Genomic DNA, 20,474 nt, shown 5'->3' with positions numbered 1-20,474 from the left:
ATAACTTGACCATTGCAAAGGTAATACCCTTCTGAAAGTTAATAACAGAATGGTCGTAAGAAGAAGGGGAACACTTAAAAGAGCAAAAGTCACAATGTGACTGGCAGTGACATAGAAAAGCCATTCATCAAAGAATGAAATGGTGCTCGAAGTTGAAGCAATTATCTGAGGGTCATTTTAGAGGAAGGTGTTATATCTGTTACATTGTTGCTCCTAATTTTATTTTGGCACTTAAGACTTAACTTGTTGCCTGTCCCAAGCTTTCAGCTATTATTAATGATACACATTGTGTTTTTCCCTGAAATAAGCATTAATGCTGCATTTCAATCTTCACAGACTTTCTGTTGTGTTTCGTTCATCTCATTTCTACGGAAGCTTAAAAGTGCCATCAACATAAGAAAACTTTGCCCCAATAAGTCAACATTTTTCAGTAAATTGTTAAGATACCAAATTAATATCTTATCAAACATCAAAAAAATGTTCAATTATTCAGGTGGAATGAAGTGAAGGATTAAACATTTTGCAGAAAAATGTTGAATTGACGAGATACGATAAGTTGTCAATTAAACATTTTGCAGGAATTTTTTTGATTGCTCAGTTAAAGCAACTGAGCAATCCAACATTTTTCTGATTTTTGATAAGATATTATCTTGTTATCTAAACAACTTACTAAAAAATGTCAACTTATGGGGCAGTTTTTCTTATGTTGATGGCACTTTTGAGCTTCCGTACATTTTGATGATTTTTTTTTGCAATTGAATCAACAAAGGGGTAAGGGACCCTTTAAAGCCAACATAAATAAGTCTTAATAACCATCAAAATCTGGAAGAGAAGCTAAAATCAAAAAATGAAAAACACGGATACTGTAAATTTGGTTTAATCAATAATTGAGGGATACTGTAAGGTTTTAAACAAAAGAAATGATCACTGTCCAATTCCAGAACACCTTTATTAGAACATTGGCACATATTCATAGTAAATGTGGTATTACAATGGACAATTACTGTATTAATTCACAAATATGATATATATATATATCAATACAAAGCACTGATATGTCAATATAAAGTAGTACATGTCAATAGATGCTGTTATTAGAAGGTATAATTATAATAACCATAGGTTGATTTAAGTTCTTGGGTGTCTTTATTTTATGTAAATCAGATAATATGAGAAATAATATGATACAGTTATAATATTACATGTAAATTTAAAAAAAAAAAAAATTTAAACTTCCACAGTTCCCATTCCCCACTAAGCCCACCCACTACCACCACCCCAGAATCAGTGAGACGATTTGATAAAGACAAAATTTAAAGTGACATTGTACCAAGACCTGTACAGACCATAGACTGGTCCTTAAAGGACAGGACTCCTTTTGTCACTTTGTCCTTAAGTTATTGACCATCAGAAATGACTAGTCCATCTTTAGTTTTCAAAGGTGAAAGATACTATGAATAAAGCAGATGTTTGCTATTATTCAGTAATTTTACTAAACCTTCCAATATTGTTACAAATAAGAATGTCATTGATCAAACTCACATTCCTAGATTCTATCAAAAAATGAAGATTAAAGAGCAAACAAGTATTGATACCATTCAACCTGTAAACATTTCATTCTGAAACACTTCTTACATTTGTACCAATTACATACAGAAAACAAAGTGGAATATCATCATATGAAATGAAAGTTAACTAAGTAAGCTTATAACTAAACACTGTCATTTTATTGTAAGTCAAATAGCATTCAGAAATTGATCAAAATGAAATAAAATGTTGCTTTATTTCCTAACTCATCATAGATTAAGCCTTTCTATTACCTTTGTTACTGACAGGTTTTATAAAAACAGCAGAAAGGAAGCAGGGCTGAGTGGTCACAGGTAATCATACGATTGGGCAGACTTGATACCATAATGAGTTACTCTTTTGCTCACACTCATATCCAATCTTCTCTAGTAATGGCAACATTTTTCCATCATTACACAAGGGTGGCTTTATATTGGGCTTTGTCTTTATTCATTGCTACCAATTTAGGCAGTTGTCAGAACTAAAAACTTGATTCGATTACAAATCAACAAATGATTTAACAAGTAGTCCCATTTTATCACAACCCTTATTACTTTAATGTGTGGTTTGCTTGCCTATTGTTTGGTAAATGTTACTGCAAATTATATTTCAAATAACCACAAATGACCAAGTCTATGCTATTTTATGAATCATGAAACTGCCAACAAATGTTTCCCAGAACTTTAATGTAGTAAAATCATCAATGAAACAGCAGTCATCAGTTGATCAAAGGTATTCATTTCAATGAATTTTCTTTGGGTCCAAGAAGAATTTCTAAGTTTTTTCATAAAATGACAATTTTAAAGCATCTGATGGTTAACTTTACGCTCTAAGGAACATGCAAAGATACTTTTAATGACTGATTGCAACCATCATTCTTTATTTTAGTGGCATTTTCCCAAAGCAGGGTTAATAGACTAATTGTAAAGCTCATTTAATTGATAATTTGTGTCTAGAAAACCCAAAGTTAATGGTTAGCACCATTTATGGCCAGCTTGAAAGCTACCAATAGTCCATAAATTTGTACAGGGTTTCAGCACCTAGCTATAACTCATCACATGTAAGTGGGCACCTTCTCCTGCTGTGTCACCCAATGCCAGCTTGAAAGCTACCAATGGTCCATAAATATATGACAGGGTTTAGGCACCTAGCTATAACTCATCACATGTAAGTGGGTACCTTCTCCTGCTGTGTCACCCAATGCCAGCTTGAAAGCTACCAATAGTCCATAAATATTTGACAGGGTTTAGGCACCTAGCTATAACTCATCACATGTAAGTGGGCACCTTCTCCTGCTGTGTCACCCAATGCCAGCTTGAAAGCTACCAATGGTCCATAAATATTTGACAGGGTATAAGCACCTAGCTATAACTCATCACATGTAAGTGGGCACCTTCTCCTGCTGTGTCACCCAATGCCAGCTTGAAAGCTACCAATGATCCATAAATATTTGACAGGGTTTAAGCACCTAGCTATAACTCATCACATGTAAGTGGGCACCTACTGCAGCTGTGTCACACAATGCTCTAAATAAGGTTTAATTAATAAACAGATATATGCATTGATGGTTCCATTTTAATACACTGAGTTCTGTGACAATTGGTTAATTATGCACCCAAAGCTGCATAACAGTCTTGCTTGATAATATCCTCACCGACTGAATTCTATGCTAGTAGGTGAATTATCTTGGTCATCATCCGAGACAGGGGCATGAATCTGCAACAGAGCAAATAAAGTTTCTATCCTTCATTGAAGCTGGTGGCATCATAAATGACATAGATGTCACACAAGTTTAATTCTTTGGTGTTACCCAGAAAAGGATACTAAAGAAAGTGTGTCCATTGGACAAACAGGATATTATGTGAAAAGGCAATATGATTTGTAAGGGACACTAAACATCTCTACCAACTGGGGAATAGGTTTGAGGTCTATATCACTGACATCAAAAGTAGAATTACTTTTAACAAACATGACAAGCTAGTCACCTTATGGTGTGAGGAAAGGGAAGACCAAAATGTATGAGCAGAATTAGTTTTAACAAATATGACAAGCTAGTCACCTTATGGTGTGAGGAAAGGGAGGACCAGAATATATGAGCAATGACAAAAGATCTGGCTGAAAGGGCCACTTATCAAATCTGGCTTCCATTTGGTTATTTTCATTAGATTTAGAATTGCATATTTTGTCTTTTCAATATAATTACCCTTACTCAAAACCACAAATTTTGATGGATAAGATTTGTAAACTAAAGTATCACACTTTCGGTACATGTATTGTTTTGTTGCTGCTTGCAATACAACTGTCAAGCCTCCATTTAGTGCACAACACAAGTGGGTTTCTTGAGAGTACAAAAAGATCCTCATCATTCTCCTGCTCCTTGACCATTTTTTAGGTATGCCTTACTGCAAAGCCACAACCAGTGATAGTGATTTAGAAATATGTTTAATGGTTTGATGTAATGGGATGTAAAATAAGCATACAGCTGGTAACATTTCACATGTTAGAACAGACTTAACACTGAGGTGTATCCAAGAACAAAGATTTCACTTTCAATGTGAACACTTGCATGAATATTACTACTTACTACAGATGAGAGGTTAGCCCATTGCAGGGCACGGGTAACTTTATCTTGACTTGAAGGTGGAGTCTGCAAGTTCCAGTAAGTGAATTCATTAAACTTGGCCGATATTCTCACATTTCTATCCTGGAAGAACAATTAGAGCACATAAAGGGTTCAAACTTATCTCAAAGCTCACTGTAATTTCAGTTAAAAGCCATTTTAAAAGACTTGTTCTAATCTGCCCACCAGAGCCATTACTAAACCAAGCGGCCACAGCATTGCTCTGAGGTATTCCTTCTCAACCGTCGTACCAACCACAAAATCATTCATTGCCATAGATCTTATGAATGTAAGAGGCTGTTTGTAGCAATAGACAAAATTCATAAACTGGTTTGAAAAAGCTAACAACCAGATCTAGTGTAGTTCCAGAACCTTTTTAAACCTAACTCACTTATTTTCATGAAATGCATATGTTGTTCTTTCCTAGGTGTGCCAATTTTTCTGTTCAATTTCTATTATATTTTTGAGGAGTTCCTGTTTGTCAGATATGAGTTCCCTCAAGGAATGTCAAACTTCATGTCACTATAAATCAACTGTATGGCCATCTATGTCTTCATTTTAATTGTTTAAATGACATTAGAAAATATCTAACAACTGAGAACATAAGAAACTAACTTGGTCTTCCGTGAAAGGTCTGTTCAGCTCTTGTAAGACAATACCTGAGGAAAAAATGAAAAATTAGTGAAAGAGTACTTAGATTTCTGACTATGGGATAGTGAATATTTCAAAATCCTGTTTAACAAACTTTATGCATCCTTCCACCCCCAAATATGAAGTTACAGAAAATTCTAGCGTGGTAACACAATGCAGTCTGGAACTTACAGCCCTCCAATAAGTATTGTGCAAGACCCTTCACTCTCTGAAAATGTTGTCAGTGTAAATTTTCTGGAGTTTGAACACTAGTAACTTTTTATTGACCTTTGACTCCAAATTTTGTCCCAGAGTATGTTTATGGACCTGCCATTGGAAGGCCCAGAGGCCCTGTGAGCAGTTACTTAGAGATTTTAAACTTTGACTAAATGAGGACACATGTTTGTCCCATGGGTGTACAAATTTCATTCACCTGATGCAACTGATTCATGGTAAGGTAGGAGGAACAATATGACATGTTTGCCATCTACAGCAAATTGTTTGGTGTGAACCATTTTCTGTAAATGTTACCAGATGACTCTCTCATACTTGCATGAAGCTGTGATAACAATGCACTGTGACCACAATGAAATACAACCAGACATAAGACTTAAATTTGACAAAATTCCAGTTTGCTTTTGAGTTGGAGAAAGTCATGTTTATTTGTGATGTCATAAATTGCTCTAGGCACAAGGTATGAAAATTCATAGCTTGCTTTTTGTAAACTATTACAAGTGGCCTCAAATTAATAGCTCCTTTTGTCAATTGTGTATATTTTAACTGAGTTTTTGGGATCATCAAGGTCCAACAGGAGGGTTACATGACTTCCCATATCACAAACACATTCTGAATGGGTGCAGAATGACAATGACATCTATAGCTGTTGAACATGTAATATTTCAAATTCTTTTTATATTTTGTTCTTAACAGCCTTAATAAACTATGGATGTCTATCGGCATGTGCAAAACAAAAGATTCATTTGATATTTGTTACTAGAAACTATTAAAATTGTTAAAGTCCAACAATATCTGATACCTGAAGTCTAATATGGAGTTTGAAAATAAATTTAATTATACAGGCCTGTAAATGTCAGTTTTTTGGCAACCTTCAAGGTTTGCTATGATTCCCTGTTAAATTTTATTTTCGTATTTAGACAAGTATTAGACAATTAGTTTAGTACTGTAAAACCTCTCAAACAGCTACTGTACATTACTTTCAGCAAATTTATAGTTATGTAAGCAACTACTTTATATACTGTAAGTTCCTTTCTTTAACTGTAAGACAGTTACATAGCTCTGTTATCACAGCTACATACCAGTTAGCAACTAAGTGACTGTAAGAAAAGTTACATAGCTCTGCAATCACAGCTATAAACCTGTAAGCAACTAAGTCACTGTAAGCAAAGTTACATAGCTATAAACCTGTAACTAAGTTACTGTAAGCACAGTTACGTAGCTCTGTAATCACAGCTATAAACCTGTAAGCAACTAAGTGAATATCAGCACAGTTACATAGCTCTGTAATCACAGCTATAAACCTGTGTGTAAATAAGTTACAGTAAGCAGTTACATAGCTCTGCAATCACAGCTATAAACCTGTAAGCAACTAAGTTACTGAAAGCACAGTTACATAGCTCTGCAATCACAGCTATAAACCTGTAAGCAACTAAGTTACTGAAAGCACAGTTACATAGCTCTGCAATCACAGCTATAAACCTGTAAGCAACTAAGTTACTGAAAGCACAGTTACATAGCTCTGTAATCACAGCTTTTTACCTTTAAGTAACTAAGTTTCTGTAAGCAGAACTATTATAAGTCATCAGCTACTGTACTTTACTGTAAGCACGGCTGTACAGCTACATTTATGTAAGCACACTAAATTACACTGCTTAACTGAGGGCAAGTCTACATAACTGTATGTACAGCAATAGAACTATCAGCACTTAAATTATGCAGTCGTAAAGCAATGAGCACAACACAGCTGCATTAATGTAAGCACAACTACTGTACATTAATGTTTAGCAAACTTCATTAGTACTGTAAGCAGCTACATTACTGTGGAGATTACCTTTGTAACCATCAGGAATAAATACAGTCTGTCCACGAAGTTCTCTTCCCCTGAAAGCTGATACAAGACCTAAAGAAATGGACGGTGAAAAGTATTATTTACAGGTTAACCACTGATGCAGCTGATATGCCAATGTTATTTAGAACTCATAAAGTATTCAGTGCTTGAAATTCAAGGCAATGTTAGAGTTTTCAGTGCTTCAAATACTCTGCAATGTTAATGTATTCCGATGCTGAAAATAAAATACAATGCAACATTAAGAGTTCAGTGATTGAAATATGAGGTAGTGTTCATTGCTCGGTACTCTAACATATTAATACAGTTCTCTGAGAGTATTAAGTGCTACCAAGTGAGATACCAGTTGATATAGTAGCACTCACTCATAGCATTGCAGTACCATGTATTAGTTTATGATGTTTTAATCTTGTATAATATGTTGTATTATATCTCGTAGTATATGTTATTGCTGCAGTATAAATGTTGTAAAAACCTGATACACTCGCACAGTTTCCACAAACATAATTTCTTGAAATCAAACATTTATGAGTAGGATCACTGTAGCAATCTTTAGGGCCTGTAATCAGGGAAGCTTCAAATATCATTTCTTCACATGAATTGTAAGATCATCATCTTAATACTTGATTGAAATAACTGGAAAATAAATTTGATTTTAAGAAGAAAACTAAAATTGAAGAATAGACATCTGTGGTTTATTCGCAGAACACTGGTTTTACATACCCACTTCATCTTCCTGTGTGTTTGATGTAAAGAAAACATCCACCTTTGCAGGGCCATTGCTTAGTATAGTACAGGGTAAGAGATGGACGGAGGCAGCTGAACTGAATGCACTGTTACTCGTAACATGGACAGACATGTTGATGACTGCAAGGTACAAAAGGATGAAAATTAGATATAAATCTTGTTTATCTGTGTTAAATACTTGTGATTAAATACCAGCAACATATTGCATTTAATGACATATTACCTAAACTTATGAATATATGGCAAGGCTAGCCTTATCAGATGCAAAATCTGGCAATGGTGTACCAAGTCAATCTTATTCAATTCTCACATGGCTATGGTAAACAGGATGGAATGTGCAGCAAATTCAGGGGTTTTACATATTTCAATTCTGAATTTATATGTAAAACAAGTGATCATGTGGACAATTGTGCATCCTCATTCTCATGTTTTTTTTTTTTTCAGTTTCAGATATATTCCAATCTGTCACTAAGTACCACCAAGTGGGTACAGCATGGGTCTACTGGCCAACCCTTACCAACTACTGCAGGTTCAACTTTTTATGCTGATACATTGATGCTGGGTTTTTTTTTTGGAGTGGGAGCCCGTAGGGATGCACCGGATCCAAATTTTTGGATCCGGCCGGAACCGGATTTTGCCGGATAGTACATGAAATCCGGCCGGATAAAATCCGGCCGGAACCGGATTTTTTCATTACACAAAAGAAAATCATTAATAAGAATTAGAAGTACGATAGTTGTATTATTTTGGTGGATCTTTAGAAACAGTGGGTCAGACCATTGAGAAAATTAAATTAAACATGTTAAACCTAATTCTTCCTTACTTTGAATGTTTTTATTAAGTTTTGGAAATAGTTTACATTGATTTAAGTTAATACCAACACCTTTTTAAGGAATAATTCAGGCCAGATTTTGAATAAGATCCGGCCAGATTTTGAAAAAGATCCGGCCGGAGTTTGAAAAATACCGGCCGAAACTGGAACCGGATAATTGCGCACTATCCGGCCGGATAGTCGAGCCGGACCGGATATCCGGTGCATCCCTAGTGGGAGGGGAATCAGGCCCTCCCTCTGTTTATAACTGTTTATAACTGTAAAGCACATGTATCAGTAAAGTATCCAAAATCCATTTAATTTCAAGATATTTTTCTTGGGTTGTACAGTAACTTACATTATTCTTATACTGCCATATAATACTTGCACATCATTACATATCAATTTAGCAAAAATATTAGTCTAGTTACAGATAGTTATCTCCATAACAAAATGGGTTCCTCAGATATTATTTTAATGTATCATTGGCAAACATTTGAACTTCAGGCTCTGATAGTGACAGCAACAAATCAACATGGTCATGATACGTAAAATTGATGGTGCCATGAAAGGCCAACTTGTCAGCTATCCAGTGATGGGTAGAATTTTGCTAGTAAGAACTTCTATTTAGACTTAGTTAGAGACCACATTACTGTTGTGATTTAGTGTGTAAGTCAATGGGGCATTTAATGGGTGTATGCTTCCTTGGTTAGGACCTAGACTAGGCCTAAGTTAGGCTACTTCGAGAAAGAAAGTCGCATTTAAAAATGGCATCTGACAATCCTTGCAAAGTGTAGCATAAGGTTCTAAGGCTATAGCCTTGAGCTATCCTGTTTCTAACACTTAGGCATAACGTTACTGTAGGTTCGACCTAATTTTGTAAGCTAACTTGTAAGGCTCTATAGTAAGCATAGCCTAGGCTGGTTGATATTGCCATGGCATAGTACCAGTACTACTAGTACTAACTGGTAGTACTACGGTAGTATAGTAGTAGTATTGCTAACCAGGCTAACAATCTGACGGCCTAAGTCATAACATCCTGGTCTGAAGTTCGTTTACCTGAAAGTTGAAACAGACAAATTTAATCATGAAAGTAGGGAAGCAAATAAACCAAATGTTAAGAACCAGTCTTTGTTGAAGATGCCGGGATTAGAAACAGTGCAACTGTCAGAGAACGAACGACTTTACAGTTGTAAAAGTATACATAGCCTCTTGTATGTAAACAGTACTGTAAGTGTAATCTGTTCTTCCGAATTGTTTTCACATTCCCGCGAATTATACTGGGAGGGCGCACATACATTCCTAAACGTGCTATAGTATTTGAATGTGAAGCGGACGTATCAGAGGGAAATAATTTTTAATGCAATGGTGAGAATGATGCTTTATTACTATTATATTACTGAAATAATTTAGTTTCAAAGCTTAATTGACAAACAGTTGTTTTTGATAATTTTCCCCGCTTAGCTATTCACAACTGAGGGAAGAGTGCACATGGTAGTGAGATGCTTGTAGAGAGCATATGTACATATACTATATAAACAAAGGTTCTGCTTCGAATTTCCTTTTCATTACTCGACAAAAGAACTCGAACGAGCAAGACCTACTTTCTGGAAGACATTGTTTACCTGAACTCAAAATTCAATAGAGGAATTTTTATGAGGCTCCTGAACTAAGTTGAAGTGAGTTCAGTGTAAAGCTATGTCTACTATTTTCTACACCAATTTCAATGAATATGAGAGGGCATGATGTTTAGATGCCACTTCTATCACACAGGACATTCAGACTGCCAAAAGGCAAACCAATCGAGTTGCCGAAAGCTTAAGATTTACAATTAGATGGAAATATAAGTAATTGGAACACATGAAGTACATACAACTTTACAAGTTCATTAATAAGAACGTTGAAAATAATTACTGGTCATATGATGCAAGGGATAAACGGAGGAGAAATGACACATTATATATGATAGTCAACGTTTAATGATGAAAAAACTAAAAGTTCTTTGACAGGAGAAAAAAGTATGGATAGAATATGATGAGTGGTGAAACTGAAGGGCCAAGCGATGGATTCATTGAAAATGGGATGAGAAGGTGGAGACTTAGTGCGTTAGTCATTCCCTTCTTGGATGTACCATGATAAGTTTTACGGCGCCGTTGACCTGCAGAGAAGCTGCTAATTTTGAATTAAAAGTTGAATGATTTTATCCAGTCGTTATTAGCTTTTGAAACATATGTTTCTTATCTTTGTTATAAATTATTAAACATAGCGAAAAAGTTGGGGTTAAGCCAGGGCACCATACCCCACCCATCTCTTCCCGAAACCACTTTCACCCTACCCTACTACGACGTCCGTGTTATGAACTTGCTTCTATTTGGTTTCTTCGTTTCTGGGAGTGACCAAATGTTGTGTTCTATGATTTTTAAGCATCCTCCGGCAATACGTGAAACTGCTATCTAATTTTCTTGGCCTAATTTCTCCGGCAATATTTACGAAATTTCAACATAACATTCCACCCATGCATTAAACATAGTTTTTTCTACGCGTATGTGTCTTTTTTTGGCATTATGAATCATATTTGACAATATATGGTTATCGGAAAACTCTATGCGTGTAGCCTTACGCGACCGCCGAAAGTCAAACGTAGTGATATGCAAATTCGTTAATAAAATCGGAGGTCACGGGGGCAGATCTCCGACTGCATAAGTATGGATCATCAAATGAAAACATGTTTATCTATTTTATTCCCATTTGGCTTACCATATATACAAAGTTATCTGCTTCTAGTTATGTAACACTATATGTCGATGGTTGTATGTAGTCCTACACGTACACGCATGCAGCATTTCTTCAAAGCATGCTTTCGTTAACCGCCTATGTAACCAGTCAAAATGAGTGACCAATTTGTATCTTTCCTAAAGAAAGAGGCTGTTGATTCGGGCAATAGACGAAAATATAAGAAGTCTTTCGTTTCCGTTGATTACTCTTCAGGGAGCGATGGAGATGTTGAATCTGATCCAGAAACAGGTAAGCCTTGGTCTCATTGAGCAGTTGGTACAAAGTTTCGTGAAACTAGGTTAATGCAATGCTAGCAATCAATGTAGTGACTGTATACATGTGACTTGTGAGACGACTGGTAGTAATTAATATATAGAACTTTGTTTATACAGTAGGAATACACTACATCTAGACTACATTAATATTTACGAAAAACTTGGTTTATGTTAACCAGGGAATGTGGGGGGGGGGGTTACGTTCATCATGGCAGATAAGACACTAAAGTGATATATTTAATGTTCTCATCATAGAAGCACTAAGCCTAAAGCCTGTTGGCTTGATGGTCACATTGCTTAAAGGTACTAGGTAGTCAGTATAGGCCCCAAATTATAGCATGCTATAATTGTTAGAAGTTTTCCATAAGTACTTTCCTGTAGGTCTTTACTCTCCAAATTGTTCTCAGACATTTTTATGGAACACACAATATGACTGAATGACCCAATGAGGAAAATTTCCTGCGAGGTTGTAATAAAAACAGTTTTAGAATTTTGACCAAAGCTGACCGTATATGAATATCCAGCATATTTGGGGCCAAAAGTCTAAAGAGTTCAAGTTTAATTTTTTAATTTTATTACATGGGTTTGAACAGAAACACAAAGCTAACTTGTTCTAATTGAATCATTTGAACAGCTGTGTCACCTTCAAAAAAGCTGAAAAGGAGCAATAAAGTACTGAAGAGATATTCAACATCTCACAAAGCAAGACAAGAAAAGGATGGTGGTGATGATGAAGATGATGACGAGGGAACTTTAGAGAAAAACAGTGTGAGCAGTGTTGATGACGGCAACCAGAGACCCATTCCTGGTGCTGGTTGGGCGGACGTGATGTCCAAGATTCTTGGGAGACCTGCAGCTACAACAACAACAGTTGTCCTGTCAAAATCAAAGGCATACAGTAAAGCTAAACATGTAGAAAAAGAAGAACTCACAGAGAGACAGAAACTGGTGAGAGGAAATGCTTTGTGAAATGATACATGTGACACTTCATATATTGTTACATAATATTTGTGACTAACGCATTTGGGATGTGGTAGGTCACATCCTATCCGTATGTACCATTATATAAAACTTGTGACATAACACATTTATACCTCCCATGTTAGGCTTCTTTATAAGTGCACACCTAACCTCTAATTTAAGTATTAGTTTCCAAAAGGAAACTGATATAGTACAGTGATGCAAGAGAATGGTCCTCATGAGATGACATGTCTTCTAAATTGTATGTTTTCATCAGGAGGTGATAAAGAAGCAAAAAGAAAACCTAGGAAGAGAAAAACCACAACCCTTAAAGAAAGATGTTGAAAGAAGGTTACAAAGAATAGCAGTAAGGTAAGTTGTAATCTCTATAGGAGAGTTTGCATAAAGTATTAATAACCAACAGTGCTGATGACAAATTGATCATTGAATAAGCATATATATTGTTCTCTTGATGTAGCTGGTGACAGAAACATTTTATACAAACATACTACAACAACAAAAGACAAATTTTCAAAGAGTTTCCAAAGACCATTTTGTGGTCATTCAACAAACGAGTGGTTTAGAAAATTCAAACTGTGTAAATGTGACTGAGAATGCAAAAATGTGTCATTTTGCATGGTCCTACAAAAGTAAAGAGTTTCCAGTCATAGACTTGTTCAAAGAGTAATTATTTCAGCATTAAGGGCTAATACAAACTAGCCCTTAAACAAGTTAACCCCTAATTATAAGCCCACATATATGATTTGAAAAATGTGATGTTTCTCCTTTCAAAGAAGACAATAAAAAACAAGTAAACTGCCTTAAGCCACAAACCTGTGTTCAGTGTCCTTGAAACAAAGGTTGTCAAACAAAGGAATAACGTAACAGAAAATTAGGCAGTCACTCCCTTTACAACGTCAATATGCATAATTTGCTAATGTTTAGTCATAAATGAAACTAGAATTAAGAAGAGACTTGTAAAGTGGTCTATCTTAGATGGATTTTGATGGGAATTGCAGCTATTTTCATGATTTCTAATGCCTATTAGAGTGATTAGGACATTGTTGATCCTAGGTGTCCATAGACCTTGAGAGCGACATTTATTTTGTAGTCAAGCGATAGTCTAATATACGTTTAATGCCCAATAATCATATAGTTAGGACATTTTATCACAGTTGCAACACAAAACATGTAATGGATCTGTCAGCAATGATAATCATTTGTAGGAATTAGCACTTTGTGATCATTTACAAAAATGTTTCTAGAGAATAACTTGCTTAGTTTGTTCATTATTCTGCCCTTTGAAACAGAGGTGTTGTACAATTCTTCAATGCTGTTGGAAAGCAGCAGAAACTTCGTGAAGACAAATTGAAAGAAGCAACAACAGAAAACAAAAGGATAAAAGCAGAGTCTTCCTTGTCCAAAGGAGACTTTCTGGACATGTTGAAGACTTCAAATAACAAATCCAGTAAAACAGGACAGAAGGTAAGCATAGCTACATTCAAAGGCACGATGGTTTGATTAAGGGACAAAGACTATAGAATTTAAGTATATGATGGCTCTATACAAGGTGGTATGCCAAATACAATGCATCCAAAGAGTAGGGATGCACCGGATCCAAATTTTTGGATCCGGCCAGAACCGGATTTTCCGGATAGTACATGAAATCCAGCCGGATAAAATCCGGCCGGAACCGGATTTTTTTCATTACACAAAAGAAAATCATTAATAAGAAGTAGAGGTATGAAACAAGGAGCAAATCTTATAAAGAAGGTGAAATTAAGACCCCATCTATGAGATTAAATATGACTTGAAGTGGTGTAATCTACATTCTTTTATAAAATAACTACAATATAATTGTTGACAAGCTTGATACAGTTACAGTATGTAAATTTGTTTGCTGGAAAAATACTGCATACTACCTATGAAGTTTGCTTTAAAACGGGAAGCTGTATTTCACAAATTTCATACTTTAAACTGAATAAAAATATTATTTAATTGGATCTTTAGAAACAGTGGGTCAGACCATTGAGAAAATTAAATTAAACATGTTAAACCTAATTTTTCCTTACTTTGAATTATTTTATTAATTTTTGGAAATAGTTTACATTGATTTAAGTTAATACCAACACCTTTTTAAGGAATAATTCAGGCCAGATTTTGAAAAAGATCCGGCCGGAACCGGAACCGGATAATTGCTCACTATCCGGCCGGATAGTCCGGCCAGACCGGATATCCGGTGCATCCCTACCAAAGAGTGCTTTAAAAAGGGCATGGCTACATTGATGTGGACTATAGTAATAGATTACCATATGATGTCAATTTTCTTTACTGCTATCTTGATGTTTGTAGGTGATGGAGGAAGAAGAGAATAAACCAGCCTGGAGTGTACTGAAAGAAGACTTCATGATGGGAGCAAGGATGAAGGATTGGGATAAAGGAACCAAAGATGAGGAGCAAGAAGAAAATGATGCTGTGGAAGTATACCCTTCCTCTGATAGTGAAAGTGAAAACTCAGAATAAGAACTGTTAGATGGATAGTCATAATCAATCTACTGAAAAGTGTTAATTCAGGAATGTTTTTTAAAACAGAAACATCTGGTAAACAGGTTTGACTATTGAGACAAATCAATGATAACTCATTAATCACTATAGACAGAGGAAGGCCATAGAAGAGGTTGTAAACAAAAGAATCACTGAGTATAGGACAACTGAACTGAGCATGATTATGAACCTAAGACTAATTATGAAACCAGAGGTCCCTTTGAACGTATGAATGACTGAACAGGACTTACTGTGAACATAAGATTGGGTTTGAACACTGGAGTAACTGTTTAATGTAGCACTGACTGTGAACCAGCAGTGAATGTGAACATAGCATAGATTTTTTACACAGAAATCAATTGGAGTGACTTTGAACATAGGAACTTACTAACACAGGTACCACTGTGAAAATGGAAATGGCTGTGAACATAAGATTTATTATGAACACAAATGATTGTGAGAAGAGGGATGTGAAGCCAGAGCAAGTTAATGTACTGTAGCTGTTCTGTTTGGAAGCAAGTACAATTATGTTTGGAAGCACATACAAGTACAATGTTACAGTTCTGTTTGGAAGTAAGAATATGTGAATGTAGTTTTTCTGTGTGGAAGCACACCAGTGATGTTTCATGTTTATATTCCTCTTAAAAGTGTTTGTTACCAGAGAAAGGAGAAATAATAAATACAAACAAATGGAAATCCTTGAACTAGTACAGCTTCTTGTTTACTTGTGTGTGGAGACTGTTAACAGCTTATTCTTTTGTTCAGGTTATTAGAGCCTTGTGTATGTATGGCTCTGCTATCTATTTGCGAGTAGCGCCCTCTGTTTGGTCCTTGATTACTAAATCGTCCGCACTGCAGCAAAGCAGAGTTGTCTCTCTACTTTCAGTAGTAAAATCAATTGTCTGGAAATGTAATTTTGTACGGTGTCTCTGCGGTAAGACCCTCCTGTGTATATTATCACAATTGATTTCCTCTTTCATATGTTCCATCAATTGTCAGCAATCATCAGTCCTCGATACTTTGGATTTTACTCTTTTGGAAGAATATGAAAGTTAAATTCATTCATGCACATTTTCTCTCATACAATAAAATTCTAATCATTTCCATCTTATATTATTACACAGATAAACATTCTATTACAATGGGCAAATAATAGTAAATATCATCACATAAACTGAAAAGAACTGAAAACTGCGTTTTATCAAAACGGAAGGAATATGTCATTAAAAGGGGAGTCAAATCCAAGAAGGCAAAAAGGAGACTGAGGCAATCATATCTTGAATTCAGTGTCTTCAAATCTGAGTGTAGCCTACATATTTCTGCCTTCCATAAATGTTCATAGATCTTGACATTTTCCGAGGCCGGTTGAGGATTGGCTTAACGATTTACCGTTCCAAACGGCTGAGTCCGAGGCGCAAAGGGGCAGATTTCCTCTTAGTCGCAAAAGAGGTTTAGGCGTAGGTCGAGTGACTGCAGTGAAGTATTAACCACACTACCGACATCGACGCACTGGCTTTTATAGATATTAATGTGTGACCACGGCAAGGAGGATGGGGCGTATGGTCATCTGTTAACCTTTTCGCAACGAGTGCTGTCTACGTGTTGTGCATCCACCATATTTCGGCTCGCTGGGGAAATCTTTGGACAGTCGGTGCTTCTCTAGAATGTTAGGAAACACCCCTCACACGATGGTCTTATATCGTCATAATTTAATTATAAACACGTCGCTTATAAGAATAAAAAACAGAAATACAAAACCAATCACAGAGACCTTGCAAGATTCAATTTTCTTTTCCAGTTTTGGTTTCCTTTCTTTCCTGAGATTTGTTTCGGTTTTCTTTACCACTCTGAATCATGTACGTCACAGTGTCTTATGTTAACTCCTAACAAAGTGTTGATAAGGTTGTCAACAGGTAACTGTTGTTGACGAATTATGACGGTATGATGTAACTTTCATAGGAGTGACGTCATATCAGCAAATACTATGAATCATTATATCATCAAGGGATTACCTAAATGGAACGATTTGTTGTGAGATGAACTCGGTCATGAATAAGCGTTTTCTTGAAGAGTGCGTGGGTAGTGCTCGCAGTTTGCAGACACGGTTCCGAGCCGCCATCTGCACCGGATGGAGAGTTAACGATCTTTCTCCGCGGGCGGTTAGGTAATACCATTCTTGTCTTTAACGGTTCATTGCCAAAGGGTGCGAGCAGATCTATTACCTTAAAGGGTTCATCGATACCAGCATATTTCTATACGTACAAAGGTGCCACCATTTTTTTATTTTTTTATTCGATCATTGTCGGTAGTCCTTATTCCTCTTAGATTTTATACCAACTTATCGAATATGATCACCCTCACGAAACAGTTTGTCGGTACATTTTGCAATCATTACCATGAACTTGATGTTAGTGAACATCATGTAGCCAGCCTCGCATGAACATGATCTTACCACACTAAGGAGATACTTTTGGTACAAGACTTCTGTATAAATCATTATATTGAAAGGAAGGTATACAGTGACCACAATAAGCTAGATTTGCTTTACTGATTCCTTTGTCTCAAATTCTAACAACAGTATCATAAGAATGTCATGAACAGCCTCAGCGGAATGTGCATTTGTATAGTCTATCCATGACGACATTTGGTAATAGCACAGACTGAGCAAATTAAATGTCTTCTGACATTCGATGAAATCAAAATACGACTTTTTTGTTTCTTAGCCGAAGGCAAAATGAATCTAAAAGTCCGATGGGGATGACATGAGGGTTCGTTTGTTATTGGCACACAAGCAAAGAGCCCTTTTCTTCTTCTTCTTCTTTATGAGGTTTACGGTCATTTGAGGTCAACAGAAACCTGTGCACAAGATAACTTAAACAGTAAAGCTTTGAACAACTTCAAACTTGTGCAATGTCCACCTTCGTCTCGACAAGAACACTATTGTTTTCGGGAATCAAAGGTCAGCAGATGTTCAAAAATATGAAAACCTTTGTTAACACAATAACTCTATAGTTTAGCTTGATTTTACATCAATAAAGCATTCGTGTTTCATAGATCCAATTCCGAATGCAAGAACCTTGCTGCTAACAGTGATCAACCTATTATGTGCGGTGTTACCTTAAATATTCTCATATAGGTCGAGGCTAAATGTGGAATGGAATCACTATTCGATATGCCTTTGGGTTTTTTATTACCCTTATTTATAGTTGGTGGTTTCATTTATTCGAATTGCAGTCTTCCTGTGACGTATTTTTATAGTGAACGAGACATAGGCCTAACTTCTGTCGGGGAACTTGCCCAGTTGTGTTTGCGACATAACATTTTCAGCCACGTGTAGTTACTCGTGCACACATAAGGTAACCATGTTGAATAATATTTTGGCAGTAACTTCGGAGATAGGGAACTATTCAGGGTTAATGACTGTACACATTGATCTATCTTTGGCTGTGTGAGTAACAACCAGTGCCGTAAACAGATAACTATACGGTATTGAGTCTACTCAGGCCTCACCACAAACTTGTGATTAAGCTATTTTGGCAGTACATTATACGCCTTTTAAATGTAAGCAGAAATGTCCCATAGAATTATGAAACATTGTGTAAAGATATTGGTGATTGGAAAATGGATTCCCAAATGTTGGTAAACAATCAGCAATTTTCAGGTAACCAACAAGAAATAATACGCAAAGCACACAAACTGTATACCCAGTGCATGCGCAGTAATAAGCATCATAATTGCATTTAATCACGCACAGCTCCTCTTTAAGGCGTACACGGAGTTAAATTCACGAATCGGAAGGAAACTTTTTGTAGACGTTTTTTATGAAAGGGAAGTAATACCACAACAGCTTTACAATGACATTTGTTGATACTCTAACTAGGCAGCAGCCACTTTTAAGGGAAGCCTCATTACGAACGTTTAGATCACAGCAGGTTTCCAGAAAACGTGTGTCGATATCAAAGGGATATCTTTCGAAGTTCACCTTTCATGGTCAAAGGGAAACCAAGCCACTATAGTTTCTATGAAGAGTTTCCTTGTTACCAGCGAGAAGTAACCCCAGGGTCACGGTCACGATACAGTGCGACAACTGAGGCTGTTTATACGGCGCTATCAATAAAAGCTGATGTAATGTTCCAGATAGTTCTAATGGGATCTCAGCAAAGTTACAAGTATAGTCGGTTATTTCTTTGGTATGACGTCCGTTGCGCTACTGAAGGAGAAAGGCAAAGGTGCGGAGAGTTGAAGAGCGACTGGAATAAAAGACAGACATTCTCAAATGATTATAAATCGTTCGGCATGTTAAGATAATCGGACGATTTACACACTGGAAACTTACGCTACACAGCCATGGCATGGCTTTATTGCTTCTTCCAAGCAACCCACCCCCTCCCCCGCCCCCCCCCCCACCCCAACCCATCCCAGCCTCCGTCTGCTTCTTTCAAATTCTTAGAAAAATCAGAAAAGGTTGAAAATATAGATTTGAAGTTTGACACAGGCACAAACATGACACAGAAGTGTAATTCCTCTTGAATGACACATTTTTGTGCAACGATGATATCTGAATACGATGCAGCTTCCGGGGCTTCGCCTCCTGGACTGCTTCTGTGAGACTTTCAGTTACATTGTAGACAAATAAAGAGTATTTCCTCCTCTGAAGTGTATTTTTGTGCTTCAACTCAAGATCGCTGCGAAGTACAAAAAAAGTTGTCTGAAAATACTGCAGCCTGCAGTGGGGGTTTCGCAAACAACAGTTTACACAATCAGTGTGAAAGTAAAAAGTTAAAGAAATATCAAAGGAATGAGAAGATAAGCTCGGCAACAAAAAGATAAGATAAAAACTAAAATAAAACGCTATTTACCTTACGTAAGTATGACGTAACAACTAACTTTAACGATCCACTAAGCTTATAGGCGCCAAATAAGTCAACGTATACATGCGTCCTTTGTGTCAATCTTTGTGTTCAGTAAACATGAATAGTAACGTGTGTAGTAAAGATATTTCATCTTTTAATTATCGAATAATTTTATGTGGGTACATTGTGTGTACTTTGTGAGACGTTGTATTTCTAAACGTCACGTGATTCGATTATGCTAATATAAAATAACAGCATATTTCTCCACCTTCAGGTATTTGGTTGTTGTTGTTGTTGCTGCTGCTTTTGTTTTCGCCGCTCACAGCTGCTGCTGTAAAGAGCTAGTCCCCTGTGCGAAGTAATGCGCCATGAAGATAATTGTAGTCAGGGTGACATATTATGATCACATTACTGATATGACCGAACAGAGTGGTCCGATTTTTTAAGTCGACTTGTAGTACTTTATTTAGTGATGTGGCACATGTAGTGGGGAAGCTGAGGGCCAAACTGGTTAGGTGACACCACCCATCTTAACTTGGCACAATGTGTGTATGTGGCAAGCAACTACTGTACGCTTTATTGTTGGCAGGTTTCTTTCACCTTTTGTGAG

General features: G+C 36.4%; 3 protein-coding genes across 8 annotated transcripts in view; 1 reads left to right on the top strand and 2 right to left on the bottom strand.

Annotated features, from left to right (window-relative positions):
* Positions 1-930: 930 nt before the first annotated feature.
* On the bottom strand, positions 931-9,809 carry LOC139970573 (ribonuclease H2 subunit C-like). 2 transcript variants are annotated; one of them, XM_071976374.1, is made up of 6 exons: positions 9,583-9,809; positions 7,623-7,766; positions 6,885-6,953; positions 4,802-4,845; positions 4,151-4,270; positions 931-3,282 (listed from the first exon to the last, which is right to left on the bottom strand). In XM_071976374.1, the coding sequence occupies exons 1-6, from the start codon at positions 9,755-9,757 to the stop codon at positions 3,217-3,219; spliced, it is 618 nt and encodes a 205-aa protein (XP_071832475.1). In that variant the 5' UTR covers positions 9,758-9,809; the 3' UTR covers positions 931-3,216. The 2 variants fall into 2 exon arrangements, with proteins under 2 accessions (XP_071832475.1, XP_071832476.1); XM_071976375.1 differs by having other exon boundaries at positions 9,517-9,716.
* Positions 9,498-20,474, bottom strand: part of LOC139970567 (tubulin polyglutamylase TTLL5-like) — a 185,279-nt gene continuing 174,302 nt past the window's right edge. For 4 of the 5 annotated variants that reach the window (XM_071976363.1, XM_071976365.1, XM_071976366.1 and 1 more), the window contains one exon: positions 19,435-19,696. In XM_071976363.1, the coding sequence (XP_071832464.1) occupies positions 19,450-19,696 (247 nt within the window). In that variant the 3' untranslated portion in view covers positions 19,435-19,449. Of the gene's footprint in view, positions 9,517-19,434; positions 19,697-20,474 lie in introns of those variants that run through there. The other variant, XM_071976367.1, reaches the window with a different exon arrangement.
* On the top strand, positions 11,254-15,715 carry LOC139970571 (RRP15-like protein). The gene is made up of 5 exons (XM_071976371.1): positions 11,254-11,481; positions 12,142-12,455; positions 12,745-12,839; positions 13,778-13,952; positions 14,820-15,715. The coding sequence occupies exons 1-5, from the start codon at positions 11,346-11,348 to the stop codon at positions 14,988-14,990; spliced, it is 891 nt and encodes a 296-aa protein (XP_071832472.1). The 5' UTR covers positions 11,254-11,345; the 3' UTR covers positions 14,991-15,715.

Source organism: Apostichopus japonicus, chromosome 8 (assembly GCF_037975245.1).
Source record: "Apostichopus japonicus isolate 1M-3 chromosome 8, ASM3797524v1, whole genome shotgun sequence".
Lineage (NCBI taxonomy): Eukaryota > Metazoa > Echinodermata > Holothuroidea > Aspidochirotida > Stichopodidae > Apostichopus > Apostichopus japonicus.
Note: the sequence above shows the minus strand (reverse complement) of the source record. Positions and strands in the feature narration are given on the sequence as shown.

What these genes read in the sequence shown, in the direction of transcription:
- LOC139970573 (XM_071976374.1), bottom strand. Translation starts at nt 9,757, where the DNA reads ATGTATGTGCGCCCTCCCAGTATAATTCGCGGGAATGTGAAAACAATT. An exon ending in CACACAGGAAGATGAAGTGG is followed by an intron (nt 6,954 to 7,622) that starts GTATGTAAAACC and finishes CCATTTCTTTAG; the next exon opens with GTCTTGTATCAGCTTTCAGG. An exon ending in GGGCTAACCTCTCATCTGTA is followed by an intron (nt 3,283 to 4,150) that starts GTAAGTAGTAAT and finishes GCTCTGTTGCAG; the next exon opens with ATTCATGCCCCTGTCTCGGA.
- LOC139970571 (XM_071976371.1), top strand. Translation starts at nt 11,346, where the DNA reads ATGAGTGACCAATTTGTATCTTTCCTAAAGAAAGAGGCTGTTGATTCG. An exon ending in TGAATCTGATCCAGAAACAG is followed by an intron (nt 11,482 to 12,141) that starts GTAAGCCTTGGT and finishes TCATTTGAACAG; the next exon opens with CTGTGTCACCTTCAAAAAAG. An exon ending in CCAGTAAAACAGGACAGAAG is followed by an intron (nt 13,953 to 14,819) that starts GTAAGCATAGCT and finishes TGATGTTTGTAG; the next exon opens with GTGATGGAGGAAGAAGAGAA.